Raw genomic sequence first — 15,221 nt, forward strand, 5'->3', positions numbered from 1 at the left:
GCAGGCACACGAGTTGACAATGATACTACGATAGTGGCAGAACGAAGGCCAATTCCCATTCAGGGTAATCCCTTTCCTCGTCATTGATAACGATAGGCTTGGAAATTATTGTATTATACCTACGTAGTTATGATCACCTTCTAGGAATCTCCAGAGCACAATGCCATATCTGAGTGATCGTCGTTGCCATTACCGTAAACGAGGCTAAGATAGGCAATTGCGCTTAGATAATCCTTTTGTATCTAACTTCTAGTTAACTAATTGTTCCGCAGCTTTTCCAATATCTGTTCACGGTTGTCCCAAAGCATACTTGCAGACTGGAAAATGGTATTTCTGAGGCCTTCTACTTTTCAATCTTTGATCCGTAATACTAGGACGCCTTTCCTACGGGTCCAACAAAGACGATGGGCGCAGGTGCACGATGTCCGCTTCCTCGCCACGCATCATGATCCAAAGTTTGTGTTGGACAGGTACCGAAACAAGTTGGATCAGAAAGCTCAGCAGTCAGTATTTCACGGGATAATTCAGTTTTACAATTTGCTTCTGAATTGTGTTGCTAACTAACATGCTCTAATAGAGAAGGACACGAGTCCGTCGACTCACTGAAAGACGCCTACAAAGAGAAGATCGATGACTTCCGTCGCAAAGCGTCCACCATTGTCACCCCAGAACCCTCCAAACCTACTCCCTCTCCATCGACATCCGCGGTTCATCCTCCTCCCCCGCCACCTTCTCCCCAAGCCAAAGTCGCATCTGAAGGCTCCGGCAAATCCTCCACAGGCATCAAGCCTCTCAGCTCCTACATTGATGTCGAGAAAGTCCTCGATCTCCCACCAAAGGAAATCGAAGCTATCTGGCGTCTTCGCCATGCCAGCAACCCCCACTCCGTCTGCGCCGTTATCCCGGTAGAAACATACCAGCGCATTTCCTCGGCCGCTCGCCAAAACCCCCAATTCGTCCTCCCCCTGCCCCGCACGCAAGCCGAGACCGAACAATCGGAGCAGCAGGGAGATGACGCTGCCAATGCCGGCGCAGAGATCCACTTCCTTCAGTGGGCATTCCATCCGGCCGCCCCGACAGTCACTTCTGGACCTTTGGCTAGCTCTCATACCTCCACTATCATCTTCACCCAACTCGCCGCGTACCAGTTGCATGGCTCCTATGCCCAACCACACACGACTATTACGCACCACCTCGACCTAGCCGATGAGAAGGGTCTGGTTCTCATGCATGGCCAGATCATGCCAGACTCGGGCATTTCCTCCACTGACGCGACCTGGTTAGTTAGCTGTGTTCAGCGCTTCTATGATTTCGGTGGCCAGGCCAGTGGGCGCAAGGGTGAGCTGCTGCGCTCGTTCACCAAGGGAGATACCAATATCTTCAAGATCGAGGCGTTGTTGGAGGAGGCGGAGAAGTTGTAGACTATGTTAATCTTTTGATTCTAGCGTTGTATTACTTTAACCTTTTCAAAATTTCTCCTGTTTTTTGGGATAGACCTAGAATACAGCAATACTATGTACGATAGATGGCGTCGCTCATGATACTCATTATAGTCATCCCCACTGAGCCTTTGGCCAAGGGTTGGGGCTTCCTCTGTTCCTTGCCGCATGGAATTTTGTAAAACATGCCGGACATATGTTTGAGCAATAGGGGCTCTATACTGGAGTGAGCTGTTCCGCACCGGGTTGTCGGGCGGCTGCCTGAAGGCAAAGGAAGAAAGAGGAAAGAGCGCCGAGGCTCAAATTCAGGTCCATGATGAAATAGTCTGTTCATCAATCAGAGAAATAGGGTCTAGAAACATTGTATATTGAAAAATTAGAAAGCTGGGCGTTCTTGAGACCATCAACGGGGCCTTGTGATTGTGAGATAGTCAGAAAGTCAACCTCCTAACCCAACCGCCCTAAAACCAAAGCTGATAGGATATAACGCCCGTATAGAACCCAGGGACAAAACAACATCGTAAGCGCATAAATTTGGCGGAACATAACCTGTATGAATACAACACGCCAATGCCTAAGGCATCACGTACCTAACCGCGAAATAGAAGCAGAGCTGGGATATGAACAAGGCCTGGCATAGGCGAGCCAGGAAAGGGTTCGGCAAGACAAAAGAATTAATCGTTAATCTATGGCGGCAACAAGGGCAGCAGTGTCTGCAGTCACCTTTGAATCGTTGAGAAGACCCCGTGGCTTTTCTTTTGTAAAATGCCAAAGGGTTATTAGGGGATTGTAAAGGGGAAATGTAATTGTGTAGAGTAGAAGAGGCCTCAGGCAAAAGCCCGCATACTGAAGTCAGCCTAAAGCGGTAGGTGACCCATGCAACAGGGGAGCATCTATTGGTCATGGTCGATGACTTCTTCCTTGATAAATGAATGGATGTGCTCGAAGTAGCCAGGTTCAGCAACACTGTCATTGTGGGCACCGTTTGGCAGAGTGCGCCAGACTTTGCGTTCAGATTGGCAAACAGCAAAGAGCTGAGTCATATTTGACGGTCTATACACGGTCTTTTGTCAGTTCTGTTTCCTTAAGAAGGTACTCATGAGGAAAACCTACGGGACGATTTCGTCCTTCAAACCGCTAAGGAAGAGGATGGGGACTTTGGTAATTTTAGGCAGGATATCTTCGCTTGGCCAATATTGGTGGCAAAAGCGAGCAAGGTATCGGGCGGGAGGGAAAACCCTACATGCAAGTTAGAACAGGTGAGTGAAGTGACATATATGGTAGCGAACATACGTCGGAATCAGCTTGCGAATACTCAAAAAAGTATTTTCAAGGATCAGGCCTCCAATATCCCCCTTGTCTTGGTTCTCAGCCACAAGATTGATGGCGACCGCTCCTCCTAGACTCTGCCCGTAAACTACAACCTTATTGTTGCTAGTCTCCGCTCGTTGTCGGATATAGTCGAGTCCAGTTTGCGCATCGATTTTTAGCCCTGCTTCATCCGGGACTCCGGTCGAGAGCCCGTAGCCTCGATACTCCAGCATAAGCACATTGCAACCTAGTATATCGAGTAGGACCCTTGCAATAGGAATCCGATGACCAATATTTCCGGCATTTCCATGGAACATCAAGACAGTAAGATCACCGGCAAGACCTTTCTTGGATGGACGAAGGAAGAGGGCATGTAGTGACTCTCCATCCGGGGTAGGAATCTGGAGCTCTTCGTAATTGTTGACCCCAAACTGTCGGGGTTTCGGTACATTGGTGCGCGCATCGGTAGGAACATTGCGAGGATAGATCAACTCACTGCACACGTGGTCAATTTCTAACTCATGCACATTATGAATATACTACACTACCAAACGAGCACACGAATTTGGATAGCACTAACTTTTGTTTGAAATACAAAAGGCCACTGGCAACAACTGCCAAGCCAGATGATGCCAAAACCGGTAGCCTTAGGTATTGAGCGGCACTGTTGGCCATACTGGTGATACTCCAAGACGGTGGGGGCGGCGGAGACTCGGACATTATACTGGACAGGAGAGTACGGGTAGATATGAACGTGCAGTATTTGATCGAACTGAGACACAACGGAGTTCGAAAGTCTAAAAGAGGTAAGGAGATAGCAAGGAAAATAACCCGGGGCCCAAGCTTTCAGGGAGGAGCTTTGGAAATGGGGTTCAATAGCTCCAGAGCCGGTAAATGATGGCGTCTCTGCGGACCGGAGCCCATGGCTGGGGGAAGTTGTTCAGGAGGCTTGCGGGGAGGCAGTGTCTGACCAATAGGACCGTTGTTGGTACTCACCGCCCGGCGGAACCAGCTTCAGCTGCCAACGTAACGCGTTCGCCTGCCTTGAGCTCCGTCAGAGCTCTTCGGAATATCCATTCCATTATCATCTCATCTCTCCTCCTTCCATCGGCCTTTACGACTTCGATACTCCCTTGGCTCACTGTTTTATTTCTATCGACGTACAGCAGCCGTTGCTTGTGCATCATTGCGAGCTACGCTTGACGTTTTCACGAAGTCCCACTATACTTTCTCCATCAGCCAATATGGTCGGTCACGGCGTCACGGGGGTGCTTGGTGAAGGTCAGATAGGTCCCCATCGAGATAAGAGTGGTGTAGACGAACAGTGACTGATGATTCATGATAGATGGCATTCATGTTGATATGAACCACCTGAAGAGCGGCGAGGTCAAGTATGTCGTCACCCCGACTTATGATGGAGCCCTTCCGACATGTTAGCTAATATATCCTTCAATACAGCCTAGGTACCTCGATGTAAGTTCACAGGCTAGTCCTATGTTTTCGGATGGTGTGTTGACTAGGGATAGTATGGCGATCAACTTCAAAGATGGTGTTATATTAGGTGCCGACAGCCGGACAACGACGGGAGCTTACATTGCCAATCGAGTCACCGACAAATTGACGCAGGTTCATGATACTATCTGGTGCTGTCGATCTGGATCTGCAGCAGATACGCAAGCCGTGGCGGATATTGTTTCCTACCACCTCAACATGTATTCGATTACCAACAATGAGGCCCCCAGCACCCAGGTTGCCGCGTCGCTGTTTCAGGAGCTGTGCTATGAGAACAAGGATATGCTGACGTAGGCCCCCCTCTATACTCGGAGCAAAGAATCACCGCTAATCTGATTGGCTGCAGTGCTGGCATCATTATCGCCGGATACGATCCCCGACATGGCGGTCAAGTATATTCGATACCGCTTGGCGGATCCCTACACAAGCAGGCTTATTCCATTGGTGGATCCGGTTCGACCTACATTTACGGTTACTGTGATGCAAACTGGAAAGAAAACATGACAGAAGAAGAAGGCATTGACTTTGTCCGGGGAGCGTTGCGAGAGGCTATCAAATGGGACGGAAGCTCAGGAGGTGTGATTCGGCTGGTAGTATTGACGGCTAAAGGAGCTCAGAGACATCTCTACCTACCCGACACGGACTACACCGGGCCAGGTACCACCAACTGATGGATATAATCGTATTGAATGATGATGTGTTCGATATTTCTTGCTATTGAGCTGTGATCAGCTGTGAAAACTCCCATCTGAGTAGCATAATAGAGGAACCATTGTGAACTTGTGTAAGGGCAGTAGAGTACCAGTTGTGGAAGCCAACTCCACAAATGTCAAGTCGAGCGGATCAATAACGTCTTGCTGCTGAACAGTAGCATTTTAAGTTTATGACATTGATTTCTCTCGCAGTCATATATGCTGCACACCTTCCCTGCAGTTAACTAAATTCTGTTCTATTATTAATTATTTATTCCGTCTGTTTTTTCTTTTTTTTTTTTTCAGAATTGTTATAGTAATCTTTCCATCATCCAAAAAGTAACAAGGAAGCATTTTCCCAAAACATGGCTCGGTGGAAACATCAATTTTGGGGGTGGGAAACACATAGAAGAGCGCTAATCCATAGATGATATCAATATTAATTGGGTTGCAGCAATAGGAGGGATAGAATTCAAGTCGTCGAGCACTATGACACAAAGTCACCGCCAATCGTTCTTCGCTCATCCACACACCTGCGCGTCCGGAGAGTCGTCATTGGTCTATGCACCGAGACTATCCAGTCGACGATCAGGATCCGGGCCGTTGTAAGTCAGTAGTACATAGTAGACAAGTAATAGTCCCCTTGGGCTAGAACTGGATTCTAACTATTCTCTTAGACTTTGTTGTAAGGGTCGACCACCCGCTGAGAAAGGTTCCACCCTTTCCTTGCGGTGATACGTCCCTACATTTGATGAGATCAGTGGCCGGAGACTATTCTTGAAGAATAAAGAGTATATATTTTTTAATATATATATACATAGATATATATTATCGGTCAGTAGGAATGACAACGCTGAAAGGCCAGTGGTTATTTTTAAATTTCGAAGCAAGTGTAGGGACTAAATAAAAACTGCATGAGTGGTTGTGGTCGAGTGCTGCTTGCCCGGTGGGCCCTTTGAAGTCACTGATCGATTGCACCTCTGATCTTCTCATTCTGGACTTGATCACCTCTTCCTTTCGCCACGCATAACTCTCCCTCAACCACTGGAACCCCCCTCCTCTCTTTCCCCAGTCGCTCCTCCACCCGTTGATTTGGGGGCTCTTTTTGAATTTCCTTTCCTCTCAATTCAATTCAATTCGGAGTTCATCCCCCCTCTCTCATTGATCGAGCGCAATGGAGTTGCCTGTCTTTGATTATCGGCTGTGATTCCCTTCCCGCCGCCAGCCTGGGTTGGGTTCACTAAGTGCAGTGCTCTCTCACCTGATATTGATCTAGGCTCAATTCCTTTCTGCTTCGATAATCAAATCGACCCATCAATTAAGTGTATCTGATCCCTCACCCGGCTTTTCTTTCTGCTGTACAATAACTTGATTTCTTCGCTTCCTTTTCCTTGTTTATGCATTTCCCTTTTCCCTATTAAATCAATCATTCACCTTAAGTCCCCTCTGAATGATTCCCCTTGTCCGATCTGTCTGTCTCAATGACCCCTCACCTCGTATGTCGCTCCCAGCGGGCTCACGTCGCTGACTTCTGCAGCTTCTCGGCCCTTGGCTTTTAGCATAGACCACCGCGTGTTTTAGCCGTCGCCCAGGCGCCTTGACATGGGATCAGTCCTCCTCAACCATCCGCGGTCGGATCATATTGACAGCTCCTACACCATGCTGGGAGGCGCCATCACTCCCTCGGAATCCGTCTATCGACCTTCATCCCATCAAACTTCTCACCCATCATCTCACTTGGACACCGGCAGCTCCAGGTCCACGTCGACCAATACCACCCCCACTTCCTCCACAGCCCCGCCATCAGCATCCGCCGCCGGCTCTGCTCGTCTGCACTCCCACTCTTCGCATGATGTGCCTGCCTATATCAACCGGCCATCTCACACACCCTCTCAATCGTCCACGCGAGATTCTTCCGCCACGCCGGGATCGACATACACCCAGCCTCCCTCAATGAGTTCCACCCATGTACCTTACCCCGACTCTTCCACTTACCCCGCGTTCCATCGCTCCCAACATGTGAGTACCAACCAGAGTTCTCACCGGGAGAGTCACTCATCTCCCGCTTCCCCTCGGCTGAAGCCGACACACCAGTCTCTGCGGTCGCTGGGTGGGTCAGAAGCGAACTCCCCGAGTCGCATCAAGGTCCGTGATCTGTCCCATATCCAGAGCTTTGCCAGCGAAGAGTTCTTGGCCCAGTCGCAAAGGGATCGAATACCGGGGCAGTGGTGCCAGGAGCGCCAGTATGAGATTAGCTCTATGCCAGTCACCGACATCATTGAGATGGTTGCTGGACTTCTTACGAAAATCACCACGACCAATGACACACACCATGAGCAGATTCATCGACACATCCCTCCCCCTGATGGCACAGCAAGCCTTAGCCCGCAAGCTACGAGTGTGCTTGCGTTCCATGGCAAGAATGTACCGAGCATCAGCATTCTCAGCTATCTCACTCGCATTCATAAGTACTGCCCAACAACTTATGAGGTCTTCCTAAGCCTACTAGTGTACTTTGATCGCATGACTGAACTAGTGAACAAAGGCCAATTGGAGCGTCTCCAGCGGCGCTGGGGACATGTCCGAGCGGACTCTGCCTCTCGGCCAGGGTCTCAGGCGTCGGCAGTGAAGCCTGCGCATGCTTCGCCCATGGTGACTCCCCCATCCTCTGCTGGAATGAGAGCACAGGACCCAACAAGTCCATCTTCTATATCACCGTCTTTACACCCCCAGGAGGAAGACGACTACCTTTCCCAATTTTTTGTTGTCGATAGTTTTAACATTCACCGGCTGGTCATCGCGGGCGTGACCTGTGCCAGTAAATTTTTTTCCGATGTTTTTTACACTAATTCTCGATACGCGAAGGTATTTTGTTGTCTTCTGAAGTCCCTTTCCTACCAGAGCTAATTCATTCTAGGTGGGAGGTCTTCCACTGGTGGAGCTGAACCACCTCGAGCTTCAATTCCTACTATTAAATGATTTTCGACTCTCGATACCAGTTGAAGAATTGGAAGCATATGGAACTATGCTTGTCGAATTTTATGCACGGGAGATTGTTTCTCAACAACAGCAACAGCAGCAGATAGCGTCTCAAACAGAGGTGCCTCGTCCATTCGGCTCATCTACGGGGATGGAATCTCCATCAGATGCGATGTATATGCGGCCTCACGAGAAGCGTCGCCCCGATCAGCCAGAAATCCGACAGACCCCAACCCCACCATGATTATTGAATGTCGAAGCATGCAACGCTCTCCCCTCTTACACGCACGGCTTAGCGACTGTTATTAGGATGATGTCATTTGTGGCTGCAAGTATCAACGATTGATTCATTTTCTCTCTAGTGGACGTCACATACCCTCGCTACTTTTGTCTGTCGATTTCTTTTAGTGCGCGCATCTTCGGGTCACAACTTGTTCTTCTACTTATAGACTCTTGGCTGCTAGCTTGTTGGTATATTTCTCATGGATACCGATGACCCTCTGTTTCCGGTACTTACTGTACACAACTCCATTACCTTTGCATATGTTATCTTGACATCGACCGGTGTTTTCGGGCGTTTTACTGTTGTTTGGGTTATACGGCCGCGAGAATCGTCTTATCTTTGTCACTTGGTCTGCCTTTTTCATAATCTACTCTGGTCAACTTTCGCATCTGTGTCTCCTTGTTCCACAAGGGAGCCCCGAATAAGGGCTCGGTTTCAATCACGTACTTTTACTCTATAGGTGGTAGCTTTTCACTTAGAAGGACAGCTCAGTGTATGTGCTCTCCATACACTGAACTATAGCTGACTATGGAATTGACAAGATGGATTAATTGCCTGCTACAGAAAGGTGACTACATCAGAAACACCAAAACGATTATCGACACCATTAACTATTGAAACGTTGTAAATTGCGATCCCCTCTCGTCGCTTCGGTTTTTCAACATCCATTTCCACCTCTATTTTATCAATGCATTTCTGGTCTTAAGTGGAATGTTCTCCATTCTTGAATCCCCAACGCGTCTACGGATTCTTCATCGGACTCTTTTCCTCTCATGACAAAACTGCATCATAAGGTAGAAGAAGGCTCGGACGTTTATCATCCTGTCAGGTTCATAACGGCAAACATGAGGTACTCAGCAGAATAGGATCCACGCGATACTCAATAGCGTGGCTTATGCGCAATCAATAGTACAGATACCCTTTACAACTCAATCATCGGCTCTGGGATGCCTCGCTAACATCTCGTAGTACAGATGACAAATTTCAAGGCCTCACAATCATGAGAGCAGACTGATACGGAGGTGAAAATGACATATATGAGCGGGCCTTCCTCGAGCGCCTGAGAAAAGTGCAGACACCGAGCACCCGGGTTATGCCTATATCTCAACATCATTCGAGTTCTTTGAGCATGGAGGTCCGCATTGACGTTTCCACAGCCTTTAATGAAGGTTGACCCGCAGAGAGGGAAAGTTGTACGGATCTAGTTGCTAGTCTAGTATATTAACGCCCAACAAGAGAAAAGCATCGCCCGGGATTGGATGCAGCCAAACCTTGCCCATAATCAAAGCAGCCATAGTAGTCCAAGGTGGAATTGACATTCAACAGAGCAGTCAGTCACCACTGCTTTGCACGATGGTATGTCATGTATGTCAAACCTGTCCGCAACCGTCTAGGACGCCTCAGGAATGTTGAAGTGGGGCGCCGTCATCAGCCCTAACAACCTCGAACGATAGAACTGATTCCGAAACCAGAGACTATTATTAGTTAAGATTCCGGAGGACCAAAAATATTTGGGCCCTGTTTCCGCCTCCCGAAAAGTATAATGCTTTTTCCAGAGTACATACTACTAAGGTTAACTCTACCCTTACCTACGAGGCTAACAACGCCCAGGAACAACAACCAAAGGGACGATAGAGTTATACACCTACACCGAATATAGATCAAATCCATGCCCTCAAGAATCTCCAAAAGTAAATCCTGCAAGCGTATACCTACCTTCCCCAACCTCCCTTCGTTTCCGTAGATTATATAGAAAGCCCGAAGTGCATGTGCCATATAAATCCCCACCCTTGCGACACATCTTGTCTCAGATTCCCTGTTTTTATGTTCCATACCATACTAGTCTCTATCTATTCTATTAGCACTACTCCTGCAAAATGGTCTACCACGGTACTACTATTCTTCTTACCCTCCCCGTTCTCCTCCAGATCGTGCCGGGTGCAGTGGGCCGTCCCGCTCCAGCGGAGGATGGGTCTCTTTGCCGAGATGGGGCTTGCGGAGCTCACACCAGAGGACATGGTCACTGGGAAAATGTCGAGATATGCACTCCAGAGACGGTGACCGTGACGGCGATATCCACCGAACAGCTGCCTGGGTAAGTCGAAGTACTATATGTACATACAACAAAGGGGGAGAGAGCCTGAGATTTTATGTAGCGAGGCTAACATCCACATTTCATGTATAGTCCAACAGAGACCATTGCCGGCCCCACAGACACAGTGACCGTCACTGCTGATGGCCCGGCCAAAACTGCCACTGTAACTGAAACACTCACGTCAACCGTAACCGACGTTAGCACCAGCAAGCAGATAGTAACGCATGCCGAAACCATCACGGTGACTGTTACATCCCCTGGGACTGCCACGGCCAATACAGATACCGCTACTCCTACCCCTACGACCAACGGTGCAGGCAGCAATGATGGTCCCGACTACGGGACCTGCTCGGATCCTACTATCCGGTGGGCGGATGGACTCGATGGACGGACGGAATATTCGTGGACTACGAACAATCAGAATGACTTTCCGCATGGGTCGTCGACGACTCTCAACACCTTGCTGAATTTTGTTTGTAGTCACCTTCGGAGTCCGTGCAATGCTCCGCAGGCGACGGTTAATCGGTGCTATTCGGCGGCGGCGCAAGTTAGTAATAGTGGGTTGAAGGGAGAGAAAGCTTCTGATTTATGGAATTCGCTAATGGCTTGAGATTATGTTTTCCTTTTCCCATTTCAATCATGTTCAATGTTACTGTTAGTATGTTGTGTCCTCGGTGGTTATAAAGAGATAGTGTTTTGTTCCAACTACAGCTAAATCTGTTATCAGCTACGTGCTCAACGCTACGAAAGTAGGCATTAATAGTATAAAAAAAAAAAAAAGCAAAAACGTGAATTGGCCCGCCCACCCGCTCCTAAGTGTCAGAGTTGATTATATGACAAAAAGATATAGACAAGAAAGGAAAAACAAAGGAAAAACAAAGGAAAACCTGTTCATCCGAAGATTGAACAGTCAAAACCTGAACAGTCCGAAGGCTGAACAGTCAAACCTGAACCATCCGAAGATGGAACAGTCAAAACCCCCCATCCACCCAGCCCCGTCCCCACGTCCCCCCGCCCCGTCCCCAAGTCCACCGCCCATGCCGTCCGCTGGTGGTCCCTGTTTCTTCCCGTCAGCTCATAAGGTTAAAGTTAAGATTTGTTAGTCGGGCTGACTTACCCCAGAAGGCACAGACCACCGCTACCACTCCTCCCACCTTATCCAACTCTTCCCTCCTTAATCCAACTCTGCCCTCCTTATCCACCCGACCCCGTGTCTTGCCGAAGACATGGGGCACACCTGGAACGATAAGCGGTTAGTCAGAGCCAATACTGAGTAAGGACGGCGGTACTTATCTTTTCGTTGTTCAGCCGTTTGTGTGTAGCCCGTGTCTTCCGCAAAGACACGGGACACATCTGAATCGACGCGCGGTTAGTCAGAGCCAATGCTGATTGAAGACGGCGGTACTTATCTTTTCTTATTCAATCACCAAGCCTGTATATCGCCGGTCGGTCGGTCGGTCGTCGTCGGCGTCGGCGTCGTTCGTTTGGAGTGGTTGATGCTCCTGGCAAGGGTGTACGTCTTAAGCCCCGCGTGCGGGTGTGCGCCATTACCCCTGTTTGTAGGGAACCCTTAAACCTAGAACGTCCTCTGCTTTTGTCAGTCCCGGACTACCAAAGCTGGAAGTCATCATACGTACCTATCGGGGGATGCAATTGCGCCACCAATATCACAGCAGGACATTACATCAACATCTGTGATCCATTAGCAGTACCTGGATGACCTTCAAGGAAGGCCAGAGCCAGCCAATCAATGGGAACAAAGGAAAAAGACAAAAGAGTGGATGACATGGTATGTCAGGGTAAGGAACGTGGGCAAGAGAAGAGGTGCTTAAAGAAAGACTGGAGTTAGGAGGGAAAGCTCACAGGTAGAACTTTCCACGCTGCCTCATCTTCTCTCGGTAGACGTTGAACCCCTTGATAACCATAGCAGGAGTCCATTTGGGATGCTGAGACATAATATGCTTCATACGATCCCAAACGCACCCCTGCCGGCTACAAGGGGTTTCGGAGTGAGCGTGGGTGTAGAGCATGTCGTAATGATCGGAGCCCCACATCGAGACGTATTTCTCGGTTTCGCCGTCGTCGTTCGGTTCCGAAAGAGCGACTACCCTCCAACCTTGGAGGTTACCGAACCAGGACGGAAAGATAAAGGAGTGTTCGGACCGGACAATCCAGCGCTCGACAGGGATCACCGTGGTCTCGCCGAAACGAACGCGCTTCCTCGGCTTGTCCTTGCGGCCGCTTGTCGAAACAAGCTTGGCAAGGGTGTCGTCGATTCGTGCGATCGTCCTTTGAGCACGGGTCACCATGCCTCCTGCTGGATTGACCGGCTTGGTCGGCTGGCGGATGGCGGACTTGGTGGGCGCTGGCTTGCGGTGGGCAGGCATCGACGGGTGTCCGGAGGACGAGTTGCGACTGGTCGAGCTGGGCTGAGCCCAGGGTCGAAGTCGGGCCTGTCGAGCTGCCCTTCTTTCCGCGAGGCGGGAAGAAAGGGCCTTTAGCGCATCCACCACCCCAGTGGAAGCTGGGGCAGTAGTAGAAGGAGTGGCTGGTGCTCTTACCGAGCGAACCGGAAGATGAGAACCCTGGCTCATCTGAGAAAAGGAACGGTCACCGGTCGACGAGGTCGAAACGGCGGAAAAGGAGTGGACGCCGGCCTTCGAGGAGACCGGCAAAAAGGAGCGGGGCGAGACAGGAGGGTTGGCACGGTAGGCGACAGTTCGAGGGAATGAACGAAAGGCTGGTTGTGTCGTGTACCGTGCGGTGGGCCTGTCGCGGCGGAAGATAAACCCAGGAACGCAGAGGCGAGCCATCTGTCAGACCTGGTCAAAAAACGGAAAAAAGGGGATCAAAAAGAGACGCCGCTAAGCGTAAGTAAAACACCAAAGGTAGAGTGACAAGCGTATAGTGCAAATAGCAGGATACTAGCATCAAACGACCATGAGGTGTTGGAGAGGAAAAGAAGAGAGGAAGAGAGGAAGAGGAAGAAGGAAAAGCGAAATAGACTGGGGGAGAGACCGTTGCTACCGAATGGCAACGGCAACTGCAGCTACTTCCCAAGGTATTGTTTACTTGAATTGCAGTAAGGAAGGTGCTAAGAGCGAGAGTTCGCTGAGCATCACCAAGGAGAGGGCGTAAGAAGGGAAAGCTTGACCCAGTCTTCTATATTGAACTCAGTACCCAGCCTTGCCGTAGTATATCGATTTGATATTGCCCTGTCTGCAGCTAGCCTTGATTTCGTTAGATCCCGCACTTGCATACATTCCATTGCGACTATCTAGCAGTACCTTAAAATATATGGGGCTACTTAAATATGCCGAGTAGGGCTGATATCAAGTACTACGTACGTAGTACCGATGTAGCAGGGCATATTTTTGTTTCGACACGCCCTTACCATATCAAATAAAAAGCATACTACCGAACATGGCAATCTTGACTTCCGTGAACTGCTTGGGACATCATGGCCCTAAACATTCATAGCAAGGGCAGGTGCATCCTGAAGTTTCCATGGAGACCTAGCCATTCACTAAGGGTAGCCAGAAGATACCTATGCCATTCAGGTTTGGTAATCTCCATGGAAACACCCTAGTTGTTCTCCTGACCATAACAACTATCACTGCAACACGCGTGAATGACATGACACTAACAACGCTCCAGGACAATGCCGAGTATGTGGAAGAGCATGAGCCAGGTAGATGCCAGATGGGTACACCACTCCAAGCTGCTCAAGGATCTCAGCCTTTGGAATTATCATTTATCCCCACTCCACCAATGATGAACCCAGTCTAACATTCGCCGTAACAGGCTGGCCAAATTTAGGAGAACGTCTCCACTGAAGACCCTACCCGCGCCCCCGCCTCTGGAGGACGTACAAGACGACAAGCAGGAACTGGCCCACAGCCCTAAAAACGGCCCGCATACTTAACGCTCCCTTCTATGCGCCCGATCTTGGAAAAAGAATCTGCAATATCAACTCTCCTTCTTCTCCAGACGCCGAACCGTGTGGCGTAATTGACAGATGGGTCTCCGAAGACGAGCTCGCACCTTATGGTGGTGATCAGCAGTTTACTAAACGGATTCTATCAACGATCTGTCGCCATCATCACTATTGACCCAGTCCAGATTGGGTGGTATGGATGGGTCAGGGACAGGATCAGGTACGTATATCCCTATATCGCAGGTCTCGTCTGGGTAGGATGGGGAGGGCCGGAGCTATCCTACTAATCTTAGATACTAATCTCAAAGCACCCTTGAGTGGATGCCAAGGACCACCAGGCATTGGCTGGACGGTTGGACTGGGCCAGGGAAACGAGATTAAACTAAACAGGTCTCTTGATTTTCTCAATTATAACTTTCGATTACCGACTATTAACCTAGTCTTGATTAGGTAGTAGGGGCGTCCAGGGTGACCACAACACCTTTCAAATATTAAGTATATACTCCATAAGCCCAGGCTTTGGATGGGTGGTAGGAACGGGCCTGGGAAAATACAAATATTTCTTCTTGTTGGTAAGTAATGTTCAAGTATATATATGTTACAGATGGATAACTGACGATAAATATTATTGAGATCTAACCAACATTTTTACGCCGCTGGACACTACTAGGTCGTGTTGGTGTCGAGCTGTACGACCGAGTCAAGTGTCAATACGAGTAAGTTATCAATGAGCTTCAAATGAGATGACAATCATAGTATTTTAACTATTCAAGCAGGGACATCGGATCAAAGGAGTCATAGCTATAGTTATGAAATGGTAAGACACCCCATCTCCTGGAGTCTAGTAGCTATATATACCCACGAAGCCAAGACGAGCCCCTGTTTTGCCTTATAAAAAGTGGGTGGACCTTTGATTAGCTTAATGTTGCAAGAGGTAAGCTTTCCACATCCCCGGGCTGGTGGGTGCATGTAC

The 15,221-nt window shown here is 49.1% G+C and overlaps 7 protein-coding genes across 7 annotated transcripts; 5 read left to right on the plus strand and 2 right to left on the minus strand.

Annotated features, from left to right (window-relative positions):
- The first annotated feature begins 293 nt into the window (after positions 1-293).
- BDV37DRAFT_118123 (ATP11 family protein) lies at positions 294-1,467 on the plus strand. Its single transcript, XM_032078531.1, has 2 exons — positions 294-503; positions 578-1,467. The coding sequence occupies exons 1-2, from the start codon at positions 325-327 to the stop codon at positions 1,419-1,421; spliced, it is 1,023 nt and encodes a 340-aa protein (XP_031941393.1). The 5' UTR covers positions 294-324; the 3' UTR covers positions 1,422-1,467.
- An 865-nt stretch (positions 1,468-2,332) lies between these two features.
- Positions 2,333-3,425, minus strand: BDV37DRAFT_283122 (alpha/beta hydrolase; the record flags this gene model as incomplete). Its single annotated transcript, XM_032087223.1, has 4 exons — positions 2,333-2,492; positions 2,553-2,678; positions 2,733-3,245; positions 3,331-3,425. 4 exons carry the CDS (start codon positions 3,423-3,425, stop codon positions 2,333-2,335), a joined length of 894 nt encoding a protein of 297 aa, XP_031941394.1.
- Positions 3,426-3,816: 391 nt separating this feature from the next.
- Positions 3,817-5,189, plus strand: pre3 (proteasome core particle subunit beta 1). The gene is made up of 5 exons (XM_032081962.1): positions 3,817-4,031; positions 4,096-4,141; positions 4,209-4,223; positions 4,277-4,552; positions 4,609-5,189. The coding sequence occupies exons 1-5, from the start codon at positions 3,995-3,997 to the stop codon at positions 4,931-4,933; spliced, it is 699 nt and encodes a 232-aa protein (XP_031941395.1). The 5' UTR covers positions 3,817-3,994; the 3' UTR covers positions 4,934-5,189.
- A 974-nt stretch (positions 5,190-6,163) lies between these two features.
- BDV37DRAFT_118181 (putative cyclin-dependent protein kinase complex component) lies at positions 6,164-8,296 on the plus strand. Its single transcript, XM_032078532.1, has 3 exons — positions 6,164-6,276; positions 6,492-7,819; positions 7,872-8,296. Exons 2-3 carry the CDS (start codon positions 6,557-6,559, stop codon positions 8,175-8,177), a joined length of 1,569 nt encoding a protein of 522 aa, XP_031941396.1. The 5' UTR covers positions 6,164-6,276; positions 6,492-6,556; the 3' UTR covers positions 8,178-8,296.
- A 1,797-nt stretch (positions 8,297-10,093) lies between these two features.
- On the plus strand, positions 10,094-11,568 carry BDV37DRAFT_283125 (uncharacterized protein; the record flags this gene model as incomplete). The annotated part of the gene is made up of 3 exons (XM_032087224.1): positions 10,094-10,311; positions 10,402-10,858; positions 11,434-11,568. The coding sequence occupies 3 exons, from the start codon at positions 10,094-10,096 to the stop codon at positions 11,566-11,568; spliced, it is 810 nt and encodes a 269-aa protein (XP_031941397.1).
- Positions 11,569-12,170: 602 nt separating this feature from the next.
- Positions 12,171-13,124, minus strand: BDV37DRAFT_283126 (uncharacterized protein; the record flags this gene model as incomplete). Its single annotated transcript, XM_032087225.1, has 1 exon — positions 12,171-13,124. The coding sequence occupies one exon, from the start codon at positions 13,122-13,124 to the stop codon at positions 12,171-12,173; it is 954 nt and encodes a 317-aa protein (XP_031941398.1).
- An 823-nt stretch (positions 13,125-13,947) lies between these two features.
- Positions 13,948-14,236, plus strand: BDV37DRAFT_283127 (uncharacterized protein; the record flags this gene model as incomplete). The annotated part of the gene is made up of 2 exons (XM_032087226.1): positions 13,948-13,979; positions 14,116-14,236. 2 exons carry the CDS (start codon positions 13,948-13,950, stop codon positions 14,234-14,236), a joined length of 153 nt encoding a protein of 50 aa, XP_031941399.1.
- Positions 14,237-15,221: the final 985 nt, after the last annotated feature.

Source organism: Aspergillus pseudonomiae, assembly GCF_009193645.1.
Source record: "Aspergillus pseudonomiae strain CBS 119388 unplaced genomic scaffold BDV37scaffold_33, whole genome shotgun sequence".
NCBI classification, from domain to species: Eukaryota; Fungi; Ascomycota; class Eurotiomycetes; order Eurotiales; family Aspergillaceae; genus Aspergillus; species Aspergillus pseudonomiae.